The sequence below is a fragment of the Lissotriton helveticus genome, chromosome 1_1 (genome assembly GCF_964261635.1).
Source record: "Lissotriton helveticus chromosome 1_1, aLisHel1.1, whole genome shotgun sequence".
Lineage (NCBI taxonomy): Eukaryota > Metazoa > Chordata > Amphibia > Caudata > Salamandridae > Lissotriton > Lissotriton helveticus.
Window position 1 is genome coordinate 76973177 of NC_136057.1, and position 24060 is coordinate 76997236.

At 47.9% G+C, this 24060-nt stretch overlaps 1 protein-coding gene across 1 annotated transcript in view; it reads right to left on the reverse strand.

Annotated features, from left to right (window-relative positions):
- The window catches only part of LOC144758603 (uncharacterized), a 49629-nt gene extending 25831 nt beyond the window's left edge, over positions 1-23798 (reverse strand). Inside the window, 3 exon segments of the mRNA XM_078646437.1 lie at positions 9660-10085; positions 12981-13502; positions 22124-23798. Coding sequence (XP_078502563.1) covers positions 9660-10085; positions 12981-13502; positions 22124-23798 — 2623 coding nt within the window.
- Between the last annotated feature and the right edge of the window lie 262 nt (positions 23799-24060).

Consider the following 24060-nt stretch of genomic DNA (forward strand, 5'->3'; position numbering starts at 1 on the left):
TACTACCGAACTCCACTGGACCAACCACCGCACCGCACCCAACAGCTGCCTCGCCGCTGCTGGAGCAAAGTCAATGAAGACCAGCTGATCACCTCCCTCGCCAAGAACCCACCCACCAACCCCACCAACCCAGGCACCACAGACCGAAACCTCAGACAGTGGATCGACGACTGCGCCAACACCCTCACCCCGCTCAAGAAACCCTCCAACATCCACGCCAACAAGAGAGCCATCTGGTTCACCGACGAGCTCCAAACCTCTAAAAGTGCATGCCGGAAACTGGAGAAGACATGGCTCCACGAATGCACACCGGACAACCACGCAGCCCACAAGGACGCCACCCGCAGACACCACCACCTCATCAAATTAGCCAAGAGATCCTCCTTCAAAGACCGCTTGGATAACAACGCACACGACAGCAAAGAGCTCTTCAGCATCGTAAAGGAACTCTCCAACCCCAGCGCCAAAGCCAACGACATCCTGCCCTTACAAGAACTGCGCGACTCACTAGCCATCTTTTTCCACCGCAAGATCGCTGATATCCACAACAGCTCCACACCACGACTGCCCCGACTACGCCAGACTCCACCTCCCCTGTGAACACCACCAGTGCCAAACCTCCCGGTCGTCAACGACAACGAGACACGCAAGGTCATGAACTCCATCCACTCAGGATCTCCGTCTGACCCGTGCCCACACCACGTATTCAACAAAGCAGATGCAGCCATCGCACCCCAACTACTGAAGGTCATCAACATCTCCTTCAAAACAGCCACATTCCCGGAAAACTGGAAGCACGCCGAAATCAACGCCATCCTCACGACGCCCAAAGTGGACCCCAAGGACCTCAAGAACTTCCGGCCCATCTCCCTGCTCCCGTTTGCGGCAAAGGTCATCGAGAAAATCAACAACTGGCCCGCCACCTGGAAGACAACAACATCTTGGACCCGTCCCAGTCCGGATTCAGACGAAACCACAGCACCTCATCGCCGCCACAGACAACATCAGGCGCCAAATGGACAACGGTGAAACATCAGCCCTCATCCTCCTGGACCTGTCAGCCGCCTTCGACACGGTCTGCAATCGCACTCTAAAGACACGCCTCCTAGAAGCCGGAATCCAAGAGAAGGCTCTTGACTGGACCACGTCCTTCCTCTCCGGCAGAACCCTGAGCGTCCGCCTCCCACCCTTCCGATCCGAAGCCACCGACATCATCTGTGGCGTCCCCCAGGGCTCATCCCTCAGCCCAACGCTGTTCAACGTCTACATGGCCCCCCTCGCCCAAGTGGCCCGCCATCACGACCTCAACATCATCTCCTACGCTGACGACACCCCGCTCATCCTCTCTCTCATCAAGGACCCACACACCGCCAAAACCAACCTTCACGAGGGAATGAAGGCCGTCGCCGACTGGATGAGGAGCAGCCTTCTGAAGCTGAACTTGGACAAGACGGAGGTACTCATCCTAGGACCCACCCCTTCAGCCTGGGATGACTTCTGGTGGCCGACCACACTGGGAACAGCACCAACACCCACCGACCATGCACGCAATCTAGGATTCATCCTCGACTCCTCCCTCTCCATGTCCAAGCAGGTCAACGCCGTCTCCTCCTCCTGCTACAGAACCCTCCGCATGCTCTGCAGGATCTAGAAGTGGATCCCGACCGAAACAAGAAGAACGGTGACACAGTCCCTCGTGAGCAGCAGACTGGACTACGGCAACGCACTCTACGCAGCAGCTCCTCACCCACGCACACAAAGCACTCCACAACGCCGGACCAGCCTACCTGAACAGCAGACTCAGCTTATACACCCCCTCCCGCCAGCTTCGCTCCGCCAGCCTCGCCCTCGCCGCTGTCCACCGCATCCAATGAACGACCTCTGGCGGCAGATCCTTTTTCTACCTCGCCGCCAAGACCTGGAACACCCTCCCTACCCACATACGGCAGACCCAAGACCTACTCGCCTTCAGAAGACTCCTGAAGACCTTGGTCTTCGAGCAGTCGGAGCACCTCCCCCCTCCCCTCAGCGCCTTGGAACCTTCACAGGTAAGTAGCATGCTTTACAAGTACTCTGATTGATTGATTGAACGCATAACATACAAAAAAAATATCTTCAGAGAAAAATCCCCCTTCTTCTGAGCCCAACTTGACCGTTCTAGGAACAGACCTAAAGACCTTCTCAACATCATCAAACAACAAACCTCCTCTTTCCCTCAACCCTCAATAAATGACTCTACCATGCGCTGCTAAGAGTTTGCAACATTCTTCTCTGAAAAAATATCTAACATTGAAATCTCTCTTGACCCACCCATCTCTCCGTCCTATACCAAAGATGTCCCCCTAACAAAGAGGGTCTACCCAAGGCCCTACCTCCCACTAATGGTCGTCTCACCAAACTCACCCTATGCCAGCTGGACTGAATTCGACTATGTCCTTTAAGAAGAAGTGCTCAAATTACTCGCTTGCATGAAACCAAACTCGCACATTTCGGATCCCCTCCCTCCTGAGCGTGTCAAGAATCTCAGTCACATCATATCTCGCCTGCATGGACCAAAATCATCAACTCCTCCTTTTCAAGAAGCTCCATGCCAACCTCCCTCAAACTCGGCCAAGTCACCCCCCTCATCAAACAAGACAGACGCCGACTAGAACAACCTTAACAATTACAGACCTATATTTATTCACATTTACCTTCAGAAGCATGTCTCATTAAAGCACAAGAGTGACTGACGAATTTAGTAGTCCATACGCTGGTACTTTTCAGACTGGATTATTGGAACTCTTTCCTGTCTGTCCTTCCCAGGGAAAATTAGCATCACTGAGAGAAATGCTTCATACAGTTATCCTCTTTGTGACAGGTCACAAACTTTTTAAATCAGATTTCTTCTATACTTCGCATCCTACAATGGCTTCCAATTGAAGCAACAGACCAATGTAACACTGAATGCATCACCCACAAAGCCCTCCACAACTCCACACCCTCCTACTGGGTAGAAAAACTCAAAATCTCTGGATCTGAGCAAGGATCGAGAATTCGTCAAGTCCTCCTGCTGGAACAAGCGACATTCAGGCAAGAACGCTTTATAAAGCTCGCCTTCTCTGCCAGCGATAAAAGGATCTGGAAATCCCTCCCACAACCACCTTGAACAACCACAAGTTTTGCCACAATTATAAACTCAAAATCCTCCTATTTGAGAGACGCTCTGAATAATAAATCTGTGGTCACTTTTCTGCATCCACTTTTCCAATGTATCCAGTTATTAACAGTTTGAACTTTCTCCCCTGACGTGAATTGTGGGATTAGTCTATTGCTTATCTGTTATTTTAGGGCACATCTAATCTGCATTTTGGTGTGTCTTCTTTAGAAAAGTGCTTCAATGACCTTCAGCGAAGATTGTACTATATAAAACCACAAAAATAAACACATTTGGTATAATAAAAAGAAACCAGAAAAAACATCTTCTAATCTACTCCACTTCAGTCTTCCCCACTCTACTCCAATCTATCTCAATCCACCCCACTCTTTCCTAATCTATCCCACTCAAATCCACCCCAATCCATCCTACTCCACCTTAATCTACTCTACTACACCCAAATCTACCTCAATTCAATCTACCCCACTTGACTCCCTCCAATCTACCCCATTACACTCTACCTCAATCTATCCCCCTTCTATTTACCCCACCCGACCTTGTGCCACTAACTTTTAGCCATGCCGAACAGCAGTCACACTGGTGTACATAATGGCTAAAACTTATTGCCAAAGCCAAAAGCTTTCGGATAGGAGACACCTATTTGTTTTGCCAATGCTTATTTTCACTGGCTTTTTTGTTATCATATACACACACAATGGTTCCCTCAGCCAACTCCAAGCAGGCACAGGTGTTCAACGGTGCCTGGGCACAGCAGGTGATTCCTGTAGGAAGGTGGATACCTGACTATGGTTACCCCAGCTTTTTTGCCTTGTGTTAGCTGGTTTTTTACTTAGTTGGCCTGGGATCCTGCTAATCAGGGCCCCAGGCTATCTGCTCTCGCTGTAAAATGGACTCCATGTACTGTAGGTACATACCAAATTGGATATTGGGTCACCTTTGTGAGTCCCTGTATAGTGTACCATAGGTACCCAGGGCATAGGTGCACCCCAGGCCTACCAGGGGCTGCAGCATATATTATGCCACCCCTGGCTGGCCACCTAAATTGACACAACTGGCTGATCACTCTGCTGGGGCAAGGTCGTGTAATCTCCCCTTGCTTAGGTATAGTATCCCTATACCTACCTTATATATAGACACATAGTAACCTATAAATCACTCCTATGGCAGGCCTTAACAATCCTGGAGGCAGAGTGCTTGGTTTTATGTGAGAGGGTGCTCTAGCATGAGCTGAGCCTGTCTGCAACTTTCGGACCCATGTCCTTATAGCTGTTCTATGATATTGCCATACCATATACTCTTAAGTGCATTATAATCCTCGCGGGTAATGCTAACTTTGGTTTGGCTTTATCCAAACATTTCCGTGTAAGGTGTCATACGCTTTGGAATACTACCCCCTCGCCAATTCTGGTGACGGGGGTAGCATTCCACCCTTCTAGAGGGAGAAGACATGTTGAAACTACTGTACCCGGTTAAAGTTAACCAGAGCCCCAGCATCACAAAATGGATGCTGCTGCCACAGACACAAGTCTGACCTCCTGCTGCTGGGAGTCCTTCGAGTCAGGAGTGCTTGGAGAATAGGTTTCCTGCCTGGGGAGGTGCGAGCACCACCCCAGACAGGACTTTGTGTATTGGGACAGGGAGGGATGAATAGATTGAGACACTGCCTGGGGCACACTAGGTGCTCCATGCATACCCCAGGTCAAACCGGTTGCTGGGGCACTCCAGCCCCAGCTCTGGCACGAAACTGGACAAAGGAAAGGGGGTGTAACCACCCCCCTTCCTGGTCCCGCCCAAAGGAGGGACCTAGGAACTAATCCAGCCCCTTTTAGCTGTATAAAGGTAGGAGCTGTGTCCTTGGACTTTAGATTTGATCCTGAACTGAAACTTGAAACGAAACCCTGGACCTTCGACGTTCTGCTGAAGCTGAAGACTGAAGAATCTCCCTTGTGGCCAAGGAGTGACCACCCTGGGGAACCAGGCACCATCCAGCAAATCAACGGCTTGCTTTGTCGACGTTCCCGCCGGAACCCGAGCACAGAGTCTGACAAGCCCCAGACTTCCAGACCTCTCTGACCCTCTCTTCACGTTTGCAGCATAGCTGAGATCCATGGAGGCGACGAGAGACGTGGGACCAGACATCTTGAAAAGCCTGCAACTTGCTAACTGTGCAGCTCCCGAGGCATCCTCGAAGCTGTGCACTGGTGACTGAGAAACCCCGAATCCAAGCTCCACCTGCACCGAAGATCAACCCTCCACACTCCACGAGTTCTGTGTGGGGCCCTTCTGCTTGTGTTCGGCTCGACGCGTTGTCCGGTTGCTGGCGCGTTGGCTAGTAGCCTCGGTGACGACAATCCTTTTGCACCAACTCGCTGGTCTGGTTGCTCCAGACTGGCCCTTGCCTCCCTGCCAAGGTGAGGCCCCTCAGACCCTGCTGGTCTGCGCCATAAGCCTTCTTTGAATACTGCGTGGGTTGTCTTTGCCAAGGCTTGTTGACTCCAATCCGGCAGTCGACTCTTCCATCTGCGAGAACCTTCGTGGGACAGCTCGCCTCCAGCACCTGGTCGTCCTCGACGCCTCCTGGTCCGCGTGGCTGAAGAGACAAGCTTCACGGCAGCACCTGATTGCTCCTCGACGTTGTCTGGTTCCATCCTGGTTCCACCCGGTCACTGGCTAGTGACTCAGACTCTGTCCCCTCTGCTTTCAGGTCCTCTTCATCCTCGATCCACCCTTGGATCCACCCGGACATCTTCCTCCTGGTCGCCTGCAGCATCTTTCTTCACAGGCTCCATAGACTTCAACGGCGAAACCCGACACATCTTCACACCTATGCACCCACCGTCCGTGGGTGAGGTAACGCGGGTACTTCAGTGCTCCCAAGGGTATTGACTAACCAAGTGTCTATGTTTTTAGTTGTTTCCTTCTAGCTGAACCGGAAGTGTCCTAAATCCTTCTTTATCTAACTTCTAAGTTCCCATTGACTTTACATTAACTTTTGCGTGTGTGTAAAGACTCTGCACGCGCCACCTGTGGGCCTCCTACTTCTAAACTAAGGTTCAGATAGTGTAGCCCCAGCGATTCCCTAGGCCCTAGGCCTTTCCTTTTCTCGTGACGTGGTACTTATACCACGTTCTTTTTTTTTTTCTTTAAACTCTTTTTATTATATAAAAGAAAACAAATAATCAAGGTAAAAAGAACATCATAATACAGGCGCTTTTTCTGAGCGGGAAAGAAAAGGCAATAGCATCACAGTGCAAGTCAATCAACAAAAATCAAGGGGGGGCATAATCGGGGAAAAAAGACTAAAGATTTGAAAACTTATGAATTAGAACAAGTCATGGAACGTCAGGATCAGGGAGAATGTGAAACATCGGGTACATCAGGGAGGGGTGGTGTGCATATATCTCCTCTGTATGAGTTCCATTGATTCCAAATTTTCCCCCATTTTTGGGGCCTACCTCGTGCCACATACACCGTCTTCTCTCGAAACATACACCAATACATATTTTCCTTCCACACCGAGACCGTCGGCGGGCGGGGAGCTCCCCACAACTGTGCAATGTCTCGTTTAGCAATCATTTTGCCCAGGGTCGCCCATCGGGTCTGAGCCACGTCATAGTCATTCGGTTCCCATACATTTAGCAGACACCGCCTAGCTTCCGGTTGTATCTCGACTCCCGTAACCTCTTTCATGACCGCATGCACTCTATTCCAAAATACAGCAACCTCCGGACATTACCAAATAATGTGAAGGAAAGTAGCAAGTTGACTACAACCACGGATACATAACCCATCAACAGAATAACCCATTCGAATCAGTCGCGGGCCAGTAACATACACACGGTGCAAGATCTTGAGTTGGACTAGTCGAAGACGGGCCGGTATCGCAACCTCCTTGGGTGAGGAAATCGCGGATTGCCAGTCCTCGTCATCTAATAGTAAACCGTCTCCGGTCCAGACCTCCCTTAAATGCGTTAACAGGTCAGACCGATCATTAATTAATTTCTTATAAATCAAAGAAATCGTGCTCTCGGGCACATATCCATCAAGTATCCGATCCTCCAACGGGGAAGATTCCGGAATAACGGTCCCAACGGGGAAAACAGAGCCCAACGCGTGACGAATCTGTAAGTAGCGAAAAAAGTCCCAATCACTCAAGTCATATTCCGCCTTCAAGACCTCGAAAGACTTAATCCTATCCTTAACCCAGAGATCGCCCACTCTACTGATACCAATCATATCCCATTTCCCAAAGCCTTTCGTCCGGCATAAACTTCCCAGCTTGCAAGAATCGTACAAGGGGGTCGCCCGGGTCAGTCTCCCGCTCCATCCCATTGCCGCATTCGCACAATTCTACACCTGCACGGCGATCTTGGTAGGACCAGTAAGCGTCCAAATTGCAGATCTAGAGTATAGCGCCCTATTATAGTTCCCTCCTGGTAAAAGCCACGTATCCATCTCAAATGCAGGATCTAAACCCGGACCATACATAACGTGATTGATTGCCCTCAATTGAGAGGCCCAATAGTAACGCCTGGTATTGGGAAGAGCAACACCGCTGTCATACCAGGGAACAGTAAGTTTAGGGAGGGCGATACGGCAAGCCCATCCCAAATCAGCTGTCTTTGTAGACTCTCCACTTCCCGGAAGTATTTTGCCGGAATTGCGTCAAACAAATTCTGGAGCGCGTATAAAAAACGCGGTAGAGACATCATCTTGAAAAGGGTTGCTCGCCCGAGGGGGGACAGAGGAAGGCCGCGCCAGCCCACCACGTCAGAATGCAACCGTTGTAGCGGAGGGAGTAAATTATGTTCATATCTGGCTACGGGGTCCAAAGTGATAAAAATCCCCAAATATTTAAAACCCTCTTGCGTAACCTGTATTGGAAAACCACGCGGCAGTGCAGGGGCGCCACCCGCGAGTACGTATATACAAGACTTGGACCAATTGATCACGAGGCCAGAATTGCGTCCGAATGAAATCAACACATCAAACAGCACGTTTAACGACTTTTAGGGCGAAGTGAGGTACAACAGAATATCGTCCGCATAGAGCGATATGCGATCTTCAAACTCAGGGGTCCACTGTATACCTCTCATCGATGGTTCCCTGCGCAACCATGCAGCCAGAGGCTCCAGGGCGAGTGCAAAGAGGAGTGGAGACAACGGACAACCTTGCCGAGTACCCCTTCCCAGAGCGAAGGGACTGGATACCTGACCACTGACCACTACCTGTGCCAACGGTGTCAGGAGAAGGACCAGCTTCCACGGGAGCGAAGAAGAATCCCTCCACCTCCAGGATACAGAAGCAAGAATGTGGAATATAACACACTCCTGTCTACTGTCCCCTAAAAGTATGAGGGAAGTTACCCAAGGAGTGTCCACCACTCTCCTCATACGAGGGGTCAATGAATAACAGAAGGCGTTTCAGGGGATCGTCCAGGCTAGGAGACAAAATCAAGGCATAAACAGTAACAATCCCACCGTTATTCTGATGATAAAGAAGAAAACATTGACATGTGTGATTAATACAATGGATCTTACCCCAACTGTAGGTCGGGCGTGCTTCAACGATGAGTTCAGGAATCAGGGGAAAGCAGGAGGCCCCTGAACAGGCCAGGATAGGCAGAACTCATGAAGGACTCACCACACCACAGACACAAACGAAAGTGAATAAAGGGAGTGAGGTGCACCGACCGGCTGCAAGGGGGCGAGTACAGCGGAGCAGTACAACCACACCTCAAATACAAACAAAAATGAATGTAGGGAGTGAGGAGCACCGACCGGCTGCAAGGGGGCCACTGCAGCGGAGCAGTACTCACTCAGGAGGTGAGACACCCGGCCCAACTGGTGCACCAGGGCGGAGCGCTCACACTCAAAGGGTTTACCAAAACGAAGGAAGGAAAGGATATGATACAGCCACAAAAACGGGAGGTGAACTGAAGGAAACGAGCAGCAGACGCCCGCTAAATGCGTGAGCTTTGGTAGGGACGTCGCATACACTCCTTCGCGGAAACACAGAGAAATGCCGAAGACCGGCAGCCACTCAAACAGAGCGCACACAGGACTGGAATAAAACTGGGCAAGGAGACAGCAACAGGAATGGGTGAAGGAAACCTCCTCAAACTACCGGAGAGTCAGAAAGACGCCGGCAACACACGAGCAGGAACCAGGAAGTGGAGAGGGGGCGTGGTCACGGGGAAGTAAGCCAAGCAACGGCCAATGTCTGCCGCTCCTCCTTATTCTGGTTAGGGAGCGTCTACAATTGTTCCAGCTCCCAAGTCAAGGGGTAGGGGAGAATTATCAGACCCAGATTTATCACACAAGTCAAGGCTCCTAAACCCTAACAGTACCCCTCCTCAAAGGCCTATTCCCAGGACCAGGTTTTGAGGGATGAAGTCTGTGAAACTGTCGGATCAATCTGACTGCATGTATATTTTCAGGAGGTTCCCGGGATCTCTCTTCTGGGGGATATCCCACCCAATCTATGAAGTACTGAAGTTTACCTCTGGATTTCCTGGAATCCAAAATTTTGCGTACTTCATATTCTGCTTCACCATCTATCTGGACCGGAGGGGGAGGGATTTCAGGGACACTGGAGGGTATGAATTTTTTGATCAATGAGCTGTGAAACACTGGATGAATTTTCATGCACGGGGGTAGTTGTAGCTTCCAGGTGACAGGGGTTATGATTTTATCTATAGGGAAAGGACCTATAAATCTAGGTTGGAATTTTTTCGACCCTTCCATTCTAAGGTTTCTAGTGGACAGCCACACTTTCTCTCCTATCGTGTACATAGGCTCTGTTCTCCGGTGTTTATCAGCTTGTTTCTTCATTGCTTCTTTAGCCTTCCCTAGCTCTGTCTTGGCTGTTTCCCATATGTCCTGGATGTGGGCATGGTGTTCCTCTAGTGCTGGCATAGAAATGTCATCTGGAGGTAACACAATGGGAATTATTCTAGGATGTTGTGCATGTAAAAAGAAAAAGGGAGATACCTTTGTGGCTGAGTGGCTAGAATTGTTATATGCGAATTCAGCCAAAGGAAGAGCTTGAACCCATGTAGAAGGAATAGAAGTTAATAAACAACGGAGGAATTGTTCCAAAGTTTGATTGGTCCTTTCTGTTTGCCCATCAGTCTGGGGGTGATAAGCGGTGGAAAGCCTGTGATCAACACCCAAAACAGCACACATTCCTCTCCAGAACTTAGAGACAAACTGGGGACCCCTGTCTGAGATTATGACTGTAGGTAACCCATGTAATTTCACCACATTGTCCAAGAAGACAGACACCAGTTCTTTAGAGGAAGGTACTTTCTTTAGCGGAATGAAATGTCCCATTTTGGACAACAGATCCACTACTACATAAAATGTGTTATAAGCCTGACAGGGGGGCAAATCCGTCATAAAATCCATACTGATAGTATGCCAGGGTGCGGGGGCTATGGCTATATGCTTTAGGAGCCCTGTGGGTGCACAATGTGAAGCTTTTTGGCAAGCACAAATCGTACAAGCTTGTACATAGTCTAACACGTCTTTGGACATAGAGTCCCACCAAAACCATCTATGACATAATTCATTAGTCTTACGACCGCCTGGATGACCCGCTAATGTACTACTATGACACCATTCTATGATCTTTTGTCTCAGGGTGGAGGCAGGGACAAACAGTTTGTTTTCATGGTAATACAACCCTTCTTTGATGGTGTGGAGGGGATTTTGCAACCACTCTTCTGGTGACAGGTCCAAGAGTAGTCCCTTGATTTCCTCAAGAAGATTGTGGTCCTTTTCCCCCACCCCAAGGATCTTGTTCTCAGGAATTATAGGAAGTGGTTGTTCTTCGGTGGAGCCTTTTTCCTGACCCAGACGTGACAATGCATCAGCTTTTCCCTGATGTGTACCAGGACGATATGTAATCAGAAAGTCATATTCACTAAAGAACAACAACCACCTCATTTGTCTTGGCGTAAGAGCTCTAGCAGACTTAAAGAACTGAAGGTTTTTGTGGTCGGAATAAATGGTAACAACATGGGGAGACCCTAACAAATGATGTCTCCACTCTTGAAAGGACAACTTGATGGCCAGAAGTTCTCTTTCCCCGATGGTGTAATTTCTTTCCGCAGGTAGTAACGTTTTTGAGTAATATGCTATAGGATGCATTTGACCTGTCTCAATATCACGTTGGGAAAGTATACCCCCTACAGCATATTGAGAAGCATCCGCCTCCACATAAAATGGTTGAGTGTTGTCAGCGTGCCGAAGAATAGGGGCTGAAGTGAACTTGTTCTTTAAATCACAAAAGGCTTGTTCTGCCTCGGGCGTCCATCAAAAAGGTACCCCTTTTTTTAGAAGCCTTGTGATTGGGGAAATGGTGTCTGAAAAACGGTCAATGAAGCGCCGATAAAAATTGGCAAATCCTAGAAAAGATTGTATTTCCTTGACAGATGTAGGACTTTTCCATTTAACCAAAGCCTCCACTTTCTTGGAATCCATCTGAAGGCCATTAGGATTAATGGTGAAGCCCAAGAATTCCACTTCTGAAGTGTGAAAGACACTTTTATCCAATTTGGCGAATAACTGATTTTCCTGTAACTTGTGTAGAATCTTTTGAACATGCTCCACATATAAGAATATCATCAATATAGACGTTTACGAATATATCGATATATTCTCTCAAAATATCGTTAATGAAGTATTGAAACGCCGCCGGTGCATTACACAAACCAAACGGCATGACGCAATACTCATAGAGTCCAAATTTGGTGCGAAAGGCGGTTTTCCATTCGTCTCCCTGCTTTACACTGATCAAATGGTATGCAGCCCTGAGATCTATTTTCGTGAAGATTTTTGCTCCTTTAATCTGGTCGAGGAGGACAGGAATTAGGGGAAGAGGGTATTTGTTCTTTATCGTTATTTTATTCAAGGCTCTATAATCCAGGCAAGCTCTGAGCCCTCCTTCCTTTTTATCGATAAAAAACAAAGGAGAAGACACATGTGAAGTAGAGTGTCTGATAAATCCTTTGGCAAGCATCTCATCTAGGTAGTTTTTTAGGTAGTCAGTTTCTGAGGGAGTCAGTGCATATATACGACTGCAGGGTAAATCTGCGCCGGGTATTAAGTCAATCCTGCAATCATAACTCCAATGCGGAGGTAATTTGGTAGCTTCTTGTTCGCTAAAGACATTGGCATATTCCGAATATTGATCAGGCAATCGCATGTCTACCCCTGATTGAACTGCACAATATAACGGGAAATCTGGTTCTCTGGCTTCCTGGTAACAGTGAGTCTTACAGAATGGGGAACTCAATGTGACAGTTCTTTTCACCCAGTCTATAGAGGGATTGTGTATCTGTAACCATGGTACTCCCAAAATGACACCGAAATTAGGAGCATCAATTAAATCGAACATAAGGCTCTCGGAGTGACCGTTATTGAAAACGATAACCAAAGGCGGGGTTTGATAACTTATCATTCCTGAAGATAACTCAGACCCATCCACAGCCCAGATGGATTCAGGCTGCGGTTTAGCGACAAAAGACAGGCCCAATTGTTTAGCGAGTTGAATGTCAAAGAAATTCCCCGTAGCTCCGGAGTCTAACAGGACAGACATGGTGTATTGTCTTTTGCTCATGTAAGTGAGGGTGATGGGTAGTGTAAAGTGTTTTACCACTAGTAACTGGTTGGAGGAGATCTGTTGAGGGGTATAGCTTGGGGAATCGACCTCTCCGTTCCTCAAGCTTTCAAGTTTTCCAAACTAGAAAGGCTGCTGACTGATTGTCTTGATGTTTTAGGGCGCACAGGACAGTCTCTAGCAAAATGCCCCCCTTTACCGCAATACAGGCACAGATTTAATCTCCTTCTCTTCTCTTTTTCTTCCATGGACAGGGGTCCGCGGATTCCCCCTATTTGCATGGGTTCAGGGGCATCTTTAGGTAGGGGTTTCTCGGTCTTAGAAAACATAAGTCTGGGGACAATATTACGATTCCGTTCTCCTTTTCTCTCATGCAGTCGATGATCTAACTTCACTACTAGGTCGATAAAGGAGGCACAATCTTCTGGGGGGTTCACTAACTGGGAAAGTAGGTCTTTTATTTCATCACATAACCCACAGTAAAACAAGGAGGTTCGCTTGTCTTCGGGCCAATGTGTTTCTGCCACCAATCGGTTGAAATTGGTTATGTAGGACAGGAGGTCCTTCGAACCCTGTTTAAGATTGAGTAGCTCAGTATCCCTAGCTTGCATATACGAATGTTTAGCAAAAAGACTCCTCATCTTTTCTTTAAACTGATCCAGATCATATAACAAGGGATCATTATTTTGCACCAGAGGTACTGCCCATTCTGCTGCATTCCCTGCAAGATAAGAGATTATAAAAGCAACTTTTGCCGAATCATCTGGAAATGAGGCCGCTTTGCATAGGAATTGGAGTTGACATTGATTCATAAAAACATTGAATTTGGTACTATCTCCTGTGAATCGTTCGGGCATTGCTAAAGGAACAGGGTTAGGGGTATTCACCGTGACTTGAACAGGAGAAGCCGTGGGATCACCGCTAGCTCTTGTATCTTTTTCTGAGGGAGCTAGTGTAAATCTGGCAGGTTGTATATAAGATTTGCGTGATTTAGGGATTGTCCCAGTTTCTCTCTCACCTAATCTCAACTGATGTACTTCTGCCAGTAATCTCTGGTTTTCTGTACCTAATCTGCCTACTTCTGTCTGAAGGGCCAATAAGGCAGCAGTTAGTTCTTCCATAGTAGGGTTCTGGGGTTCAGGGCCAGTAGCATCCATAGAATGGTCGGGATTCATCCTCGCTCAGGGGGAAGGATAATTCGTGGGCTTGGCTTTCTGTCAGGAGAAGGACCAGCTTCCACGGGAGCGAAGAAGAATCCCTCCACCTCCAGGACACAGAAGCAAGAATGTGGAATATAACACACTCCTGTCTACTGTCCCCTAAAAGTATGAGGGAATTTACCCAAGGAGTGTCCACCACTCTCCTCATACGAGGGGTCAATGAATAACAGAAGGGGATCGTCCAGGCTAGGAGACAAAATCAAGGCATAAACAGTAACAATCCCACCGTTATTCTGATGATAAAGAAGAAAACATTGACATGTGTGATTAATACAATGGATCTTACCCCAACTGTAGGTCGGGCGTGCTTCAACGATGAGTTCAGGAATCAGGGGAAAGCAGGAGGCCCCTGAACAGGCCAGGATAGGCAGAACTCACGAAGGACTCACCACACCACAGACACAAACGAAAGTGAATAAAGGGAGTGAGGTGCACCGACCGGCTGCAAGGGGGCGAGTACAGCGGAGCAGTACAACCACACCTCAAATACAAACAAAAATGAATGTAGGGAGTGAGGAGCACCGACCGGCTGCAGGGGGGCCACTGCAGCAGAGCAGTACTCACTCAGGAGGTGAGACACCCGGCCCAACTGGTGCACCAGGGCGGAGCGCTCACACTCAAAGGGTTTACCAAAACGAAGGAAGGAAAGAATATGATACAGCCACAAAAACGGGAGGTGAACTGAAGGAAACGAGCAGCAGACGCCCGCTAAATGCGTGAGCTTTGGTAGGGACGTCGCATACACTCCTTCGCGGAAACACAGAGAAATGCCGAAGACCGGCAGCCACTCAAACAGAGCGCACACAGGACTGGAATAAAACTAGGCAAGGAGACAGCAACAGGAATAGGTGAAGGAAACCTCCTCAAACTACCGGAGGGTCAGAAAGACGCCGGCAATACACGAGCAGGAACCAGGAAGTGGAGAGGGGGCGTGGTCACGGGGAAGTAAGCCAAGCAACGGCCAATGTCTGCCGCTCCTCCTTATTCTGGTTAGGGAGCGTCTACAATTGTTCCAGCTCCCAAGTCAAGGGGTAGGGGAGAATTATCAGACCCAGATTCATCACACAAGTCAAGGCTCCTAAACCCTAACAAACGGAGCTGCATAGAGAAGTTTAACCCAGCTAATAAAGCCAGGACCAAAGCCGAATTTCGCCAGAGCGGCCCACAAATATGACCACTCCACAGTGTCAAAAGCCATCGTGGCGTCAAGAGAGACCAAGATGGCCGACTTCAGAAGATATGGGGCTCTCGCGAGAGCGCCGTGTAAGCGTCTCAAATTCAGTGCTGTGTTACGGCGTGGGATGAATCCAGACTGGTCCGGATGAATCAAGTCACTAATCACATTGATAAGACGGTTAGCTAGTACCTTAGCTAGTACCTTTGCAAGGCTCCGCATTAAGAAGCAAAATGGGTCTGTAGGACATACAACAAGCCCTTGCTTCCCCTCTTTGTGAATCACTACTATCGATGCAAGACGCTGATCGTAAGGGAGGGAGCCAGTATGTCTCGATTCCATGAACATACCGCAGTGATATGGTGCAATCCTGTCCGGACGCAACTTGTATAACTCAATAGGGAGACCGTTGGGACCCATAGCCTTCCCCGAACGAAGAGAACGTATAGCAGTAGCTATCTCATCTATTGAAAGTGGCGCTTCCAGCAGCTCCCTGTCTGAGTCCGATAGGCACGGCAGTGAAATATCTCTCAACAACTGGTGAGAGTCTTCTTCGGGTCTAACAGAAACTGGAGAATAAACCTCACGAAAATGATCAGCGAAGCACTCAACTATCTCAACCGGGTCAGTCACACGCATTCCATCAGGCCTCTCAATCACCGGAACCACACGACTCGCTCTCTCTTTTCTGTCCAACCAGGCGATCAATTTCCCAGCCTTGTCCCTTACATCATACAGCCGCCCCTGTCGCTCCCTACTCATGAGTTTAGCGGCATCAGTCACCAAGGCCCTATAATCAGACTGTTTGAGACCGAGGACATGAAGTTTGTCTCGGGTGACCCCCAACTCCAACTCTCCTTCCAGTTCAGTAATATCAGCCTCCAGTCGGACCACCGCCTCATTCCTGCTCTTTTTAGCACCAGCAATCAATGATAAGGCATGTCCACGAAGGACCGTCTTAAACGCTTCCCATAATGAGACAGAAGAAGACACCGATCCCTCATTCTCAAGAAAGTAGTGATCAAGGGACTTGACAAGTTCAGCACGGGTCTTAGGGTTATGAAGATACCAGGGGTTAATCGGAGCCACTCGACCCCCAGTGCCTGGATTAATGTCCATATGAAGCCATACAGGAGAGTGATCCGAAATCCCCCTAACTAAGTGTCTAATCTCCTTTATCAATGAGGCCTGTGCTGCCGGCATCAAGACATAGTCCAACCTGGACAGGCTGCCATGGGCACCCGAGTGGAAGGTAAACTGTGTCCGACCAGGGTGCATCACCCTCCAACAATCAATCAAGCCCAGAGTTTCCAGGAATCCACTCAACCATGATTGGGACCTCGCAACATCTCGGGGGGGGGATGGTGGTCCTCCACCCCAGAAACAACAGAATTGAAGTCTCCGCCCACGATCAGCATACAGTCAGGGAGTCCCAGAACCACCCTCCCCAAATCAGAAAAGGTCGAGGACTGCAGACCAGGGGGGACGTAGACAGAAAGCAGCGCGATGGTCTTCCCCTCCCACCTACCAGTGAGGGCAGCGTAACGCCCTCTATCGTCACACATCACATTGTCAACCTCAAGGGGAAGGGAGTTCTGAACAAGAATACCCACCCCCCTGGAACCCGAGGTGAAACCAGCATGGGCAGCAAGGTGGTATCCCCGCCTATTCATAGCATGACAAGTGTTCCCAATCAGATGTGTTTCCTGCAATAACACTACATCAGGGAAGAAACGTTTCAAGTATTTGCAATACAACACCCCGGTTTATCCTGTCCCCCAATCCATTAACATTCCAACATAGAAGTCTCAACCCTCTACCCCCCACACTCGAAATGGTAGCAGAGCCCTCCCACCCCACAGCGCAGCACCCAAATCAAATAATAAATCAATACGTTGCCTTGAAAAAGAACCAAAACACACCCAAACACTTCCCACCCTCCCCCCACAATCCCAGGAAACAAACGCCCCCCACCCTGCACCCCTGCGTTAGACTCAAAAGCCACCCCAACTTGCAGTGTGCCTGTCGCCCTAACATGGAACTAATCTACAAGAAGAAACCCAGAGGAGGAATGAGTCCCACCCCCCGCCTCCTCGGGGTACACACAGAAGTCTTAATAATACAGGAGACGTCTAACCACAGTGACATATCATAAACAGTGTCAGTAACTCGGGAGCACAGCTCATTCCTGGTCAGGTTGGCCACCCTCAGCTCCGCCGGAATGTTCCGTGCAATCTCGTCGCTCAGGCAAAGAATCAAGCCAGTCACTCACTCTGTCAGGGCGATCAAAGAAAAATGTCCGGTCCTCATATTCAATCCGTAGTCGGGTCGGGAAAAGCATCGCATATTTCAGTCCCATATCCCTCAGTCTCCGCTTCACTCCTTGGAACTCCATCCTCTGTTTCTGAACAGATTGTGTGAAGTCCGGGTAGAAGCTCACAGTAGTATTCTCAAACTTCACCGGGCCACCCGTTCGCGATGCCTGCAGGATGGCGTCTCTATCCCTGAAATAGAAGATTCTAGCAATAATCGGGCGAGGTGGAGCACCGGTTTTAGGCTGACCACCCGGAACTCTATGCGCACGTTCCACGGCAAAGAATTTGCTGAGGCCTTTAGGAGCAAGATGCGTGAGGATGAGGTCTTCAACAAGGAGATCCGTGGAAGAGGCCGTGGAATTTTCTGGAACACCAATGATGCGCACGTTATTGCGTCGCGCCCGGCTTTCAAAATCCTCCAGTCGACGATTAAAGAGGTCATTAGAGGTCCGGAGATTACGCACCTCCGTTTGGAGGTCAGCGACATCCGTAGTGAGGCTGGAAGTCTTTAAGTCCAAAGATTTTACCTTTTCGTTGGTCTTCGATAAATCCATTCTGATAATATTGACGTCGATGGCCACTGTGTCTAGCTTGAGGGCGATGGCCTCATATTGTTGGTCCATCGAAGTCTTCATACCAGTGATGGCGCCCATGACGTCTTGCAATGTAAGATCAGCCAACATGGCGGGGTCTTCGGTCACTTCACCCCGATTCCTATTCGCCCCTTTATAGCACTTTCTTAATATATGGTTTGCTTCGCCCCTAGGGCCTAACTGTAAATTGTGCAACTTAACGTATCCTGATTAAGTAACTTGTTATGTGCTTTGGTGTCTCATCTCATAAAGAGTTCAGAGGAGTGTGTTAGTGAATAAATACATATATATTTTATATATATCCTGTGTGGTGTTCTTTCATTTGATATTCAAGGGGTTACATATGGTAAAACAGCTGGCTTTACACGCCCTCAAGAGTCTTTTAGCCTAAGACTGTTCTGTCCACGCTACCATTAGGATAGCTGGTCTATAAGGTTGACTCACAACCATCACCATAAGTGTTGTTTGGACTGGTGCAAGGTGTTCACTAGAATAGTGAACATCATATACCAGGCCAACTTCTCACAATTCCCTGAAGGGCCTGGCTTATGTTTTTTTATTGTTTATTTTTAGGGGTTCCCAAACACTTTCATGGGGTTCTCGGACCCTTGCAAACTTGTGTATCCTTAATGGACATCGATAGGGTTTCAGATCGAGCAGCAGGTCTCCGTACATCACAAATGTCTACCAGGGTACAAGGCCAATTACTGTGCCTGCGCAGACACCTGCCTAAGGTTTGCGGACCTCAAGGGTCATGATGTGGAATCCAACCTCTGTTCAAAATCAGCAATTTCTTTCTACATTTTAACATTAGGCAGCCCCTGTGCCAGCGAGAGACAGGATGGCACCACGGCTCTTTATGGCTTCTTTAGTATTTTTACAGGATGCGGGGAACAAGTCTCTTCATCATGTAATGGTTCAAGATATAGCCAGCCAATCAGGGAGCTTCAGGTCCGCAGACCCAAGTTTGGGTTTACGTATCCGAAATGGATGGGCGAAAAAGCTCCCTCAACCAATCGGATCGAATATATTTTTACATTTGGGTCCGCGAGTCCAGATGCACGGACCATTCTTGGGCTAAAGGTCCAGCTAGCTCTATCTTAAAGGACTAGTGGCTTAATTTGAGGACCACAAAAAACACTGCATGAAACTAGCCATGCCAATCCCAAATAGTTTTGTGCAGATTCATTGAACTGTGCCAAAGTTATTATATGTGTATATATATATATATATATATTTATATTACATGGGATTCTGTAATCCCTGTATAAAGGGCAGTCTCTAATTTCTTTATAATCAGGAATTTGTGATGCACAAAGTCAGTGATTATGAAGAAAAGACGTTAGAATTGGCTTTTATAAGTTATTACAGTCGAGTCCTGAGGGCACAATGCCTGCTGCCAGCACTTTAAAGGAAAAACAGTATCCCAACAGGTATGAATAGAAAGACAATTTATATTGCATGCACCAGGCATTACAATGGTCAGAGGAAGGAGACACTTATACACAAAAGTTTGAAGTACAAAAATGATCTTTAGTCTCTTAATATTTACTTCATATCAAGACAAATTTGAGCCACAAAGAATATGTACAGCACATGAATGGACAATTCAAATGACAACCGATAAAACTTGGTGCTCGATATATACAAGTGAAAGGTGACGACGCAAGTGAAATAGGTGAACAGCGATAAAACGGCGCAAGGTGAGCAAAGTGAAATGTATACACAGTGACTAGCTCAGCAAGTGACTAATATTCAACGACTTTATGTTATATAATTCGCAATTTTTGGTTAAAGTCACAACTGGATGCGTCTGTGAATTGCGCTGTGAAGTCGACGACGTTTCGGTCCTTAATAAATGCAGACCATCATCAGGACTGGGTTGTCTCGTTTGGAGTGCTGTAATCAGGAAGTGCTCGAGCCCTCATCCGAGGATCCGGCACGGCGAAATCTTCACCTCTAGTGGAGTAGTGTGGCTTACTGGTTAGAGGCAGCAGGCCTGAGAGCAGAAGTCAGCCCGGGACCAGGGTTCAATTCCCGACGCGGCAGGGTCGTGGACCTTGGTCAGCAGACTCGATAATTCTCGCTTCGGTGCTTACTCTAATCAGGGGTTCCACTCGGCAACTCTGGGCATTAGCTTGCCTAATCTCCACAACGGCCCCACCAATTCCGGGGATGCCTGGCTCCACCTTGGTGACTCCCAGCAAGGGACCATCCCACAGGGAAAGCCAGGACGGGTTCCCCAGAGTTATACAGCGCCGGGACGCCCCGTTGCTGGGGCAGCTGTGCGCTTTACAAGTATACTACATTTACATTTACATTTACATCTAGAGACTTAATCTTCTAGGGCGGTCACAGGGGAGGAAATTCGTGGACCGTAATGCCGAGAAGAATGAAGGACCTGATCAATTACAGGGGTCTGTCACGTAATGAATCCGCGTCCGTAGCCTGCCAAGGGTCAGGGGGCCAGCAGGTAACGTCTAAGTCACAGTTAGGACCAGCAGCTGATGTGAAAAGAAGGTCAAGTCACGAAGCATAATTGAAGCAGCTGTTTAAAGCAACAGACAGAACTTTGCTTTTATTACTTGTGCTGTATGTTACTAGCTTATTATGAGAAGCAGGGGGAATATGTTTATCAGTTTCCTTAGATAAAGGAAGGGTGGAATCTTTCTGCATGTTTCTACACTCTCTGAGCTACTGCAGCTTTTTTTAAATGGACTTTTATTGAACTGTTTCTAATATCTTTTTGAAACAAATATATAACAATTTTTTAATGTTTACTTTTGCACAAGAGGTTTTATGTTCATTCTTCATGTTTGCAAACATGTTAGCTGCTGCATATGTAGGAGCTACGCACCAAGGTTTGTGGGAAAGGTGATGGTGTGACCATGTATTATACGGTATAAAGTATCACCTGGTGCATATTATAAGCTTATTGCAAGTCAACTCAGAGTTTCATAACCTTATAAAGGAATTCTGCCTTCCTCGTTCCTCTATATGGTTATGGAACACCGTGTTGACTTGCAATATCTTAGAAGGTGTGGCAGGGGGTACTTTATCCCTAATATATTTTCACTGAATAAGGTTAAAGTGAAGTTGTAGATGGCTTTGTTAAAACGCCTTAATGGGTCTTTAAATAAAATCAGAAATTCACTTAAAAACAAGGGTAAAGTGTATATATGGTTCAGAATGAAAGCTGAACAAACTCCTGAAATGTGCAAGTTATGGTTAGAACCACAATCCATAACTCACACTACGGGTGTGCCAACCCCAACTCAGTATGTTACGTGTGATGATGCAATGACATTTTACGCAGTTAGTGAGTTTGCTAAAGGCAGGAAGCTGCTGTAGGGAGATCATGGCTACTTTTGTCTGCTCATAAAACAATTAACTCTCTTTACTGAGCTAGAGGTTGGGAGGGTAAGCTCACAAGTGACACATAACCAATCACTTTGTGTATCTGTCTATCAGGAGAAGGTGTCCGATCCTGGAGAACCCTGCAGTGACAAGAACATCCCTGGTCGGCCCTGCTGTCGAGGCCGAATACAGACTAGGATTTTTATATCAGGAACTGGAGACGACTGCGTCTTACCCAATGTAACTGTGCAACAGGAAACAGTTACCTCTCTAGACTTTGCATGTCTGCTATTCTCAATGAACACCACATCACTTGCATCTGACTATTAGGTGTGATTCTGGCCAGTAATTCCTCCCATGAATAGCGCTATTTCCAGTTCCTCAGCCTGGAACAGGGATTGACAAGGAAGGTCGAGAGCTACTGGCATACTTGTTTCATGCAGACTCTCATTACCAGGCCTGTATCTTCACAGGAATGATGCAGTCCTGTGTGGAATCAGAGAAGACTGCAGGGAAACATCTGCACCCTGTGTACTCATACTGTGGGGGTCAGTATCGCTCAGGGGGTTCCATCCAAGCCAAAATGATCCCCTTGGAGACTTTCTAAAATCTGCCCATATGCATTCTAAAGAGGTTACATGTGTTGGTGCACTCCGCGTGTCCATGTATAGCGAAACACATACCTGGGGTGGCTTTGGACGGCAATAAATGTGATTTTGTATTTCCTCTCTCCAATGAGTCTTCATCTGCACTATTTGTATCAAGTTCTAGGCGTGATGGAGGCACAGACTGACCCCGCTCCTCAGGACAGAGCCGTTCTGGCTTGCAGTTCTGATGTTGATGCTGTGATTCAGGGTGCAGTAGCTTGTTGTTCTGATCTGAGCCCTGTGCATCAGTACAGGCTGGTTCTAGCTTGTAGTTCCGATTTGAATCCTGCTCCTCAGGGTGCAGTGGTTCCACCGTGTTGTTCTGATCTGGTTCTTTTGCTTCAGGAAGCACCGACTCTAGCTCTCTGTCCTGTGCCGCAGTGTGCAGTGGTTCTAGCTTGTACTTCTGATCTGAACCGTGTGCATCAGAACAGGCAGGTTCTAGATTGTCATTTTGATCTGTTTCCTGTGCTACAAGACGCATTGATTCTAGCTCGTAGTTCACGTTTGGATCCTGTGCATAAGGAAGTTCCTGCTTCAAGCATAGGTGTTGCTGTAGGCATTGGGTTTGTTGTGACCCCAACTAATCAAAGGACAAAAGCCCAGACTCTAAGTGTTCGTCTGATAACACCCCATCAGGTGACACGGGTTGTAGGCACTGGTTCTCCTGGGGATCTTGGAAATCAGAACACATCAATGCTTCCTCCAAGAGATCATCAGGTCTGTTCCCATCTGGTAAAGCGGGTTGTGTACAGTGATTTTGCTGTGGTTCGTGTCCTTCAGGAAATAGCGGGTGTGAGCATTGGTTCAGTTGTTGGTCCCAGCTTTTAGTAGACAATGGGGGTGGTTCTTGCTTCAGGTGCCCATCTGGTTCCCTCTTTTTTGGGAACGCTGATTGTATGCTCTGGTCTTGCTCTGGTCTCTGCCCATCAACAAATTCCGAGTGAAGACACCGCTTTGCCTCCAGTGATGTGCCTGAAGGATCTGTCTGAGGGCACCGGGACAGAGGACAATCCTGCTGTAGTCCATTTCCATCAGGAAACCCAGTTTGCAAGCACTGGTCTCGCTTTGACTCGTGTACATCTGGAAACCCAGGCTGCATGCACTCATCCTGCTGTGACTCGTTTACATCTGGAAACCCCGGTTGCATGCACTGGCCATGCTGTGGGTCACATCGATATGGAAACATTGGCTGTAGATACGGGTTTGGCTCCTCTGGACGTCCTTGAACATTGGTTGGAGAAGAGAGCGTACAGTCCTGCTTTGGTGCATGCCCATCAGAGAACACCGGCAGACGACACAAGCTCGGTTCCCCTGGCCTGTCCAGTTGAGGTGTCGCAGGAGAACGCCTAACAGCACAATCTCTAATGCTCGCCGGACAGACCATCTCCAAAGACACCGTATCATTATCTAGGGAACCTTGATCCTTTTCTATCCAGATTTTCTTAATCAGCCCAGCGACTTTAGAAGGTACGTCCTCCACAGTATTCATCAAGTTATCCAGTTTGGCTTCCAACTCCTCCAGCATGGATAGAAGGATAATGTGGGGCAGGTTCTCCGAAAGCGATTCCAGGTCCTGGTCCCTCTGAGCATCATTTCGGGATCTTGAAGTTGAGACGTCATGGAGAGGTAAAGACGGGACTGTGGCTCTTACGGATTCACGTGAACACTGCACGGTCACTTTCTTTTCTGGAGCCCGTCTTCTCCCCATTACGGTATTTTGATTTTCAAGTCTGCAGAGGAGAGGAAAAGAGAAAAGACAACACGTTATCACAGGACAACTAGGTCAAAATACTCCTTCCTGTCTCACCAACCCAGTGTGATCAGAGGAAATTGAGAATTTCTAAAACCAGAAAAAAATTCAATCATTAAAATTTAACAATATCCATAACATAGTTCATATATTATGAAAGGCATTGATTTGAAATGCATTTTCAACACAATGTGTGTTCCTTGGTCTGCTCAAATTGCAC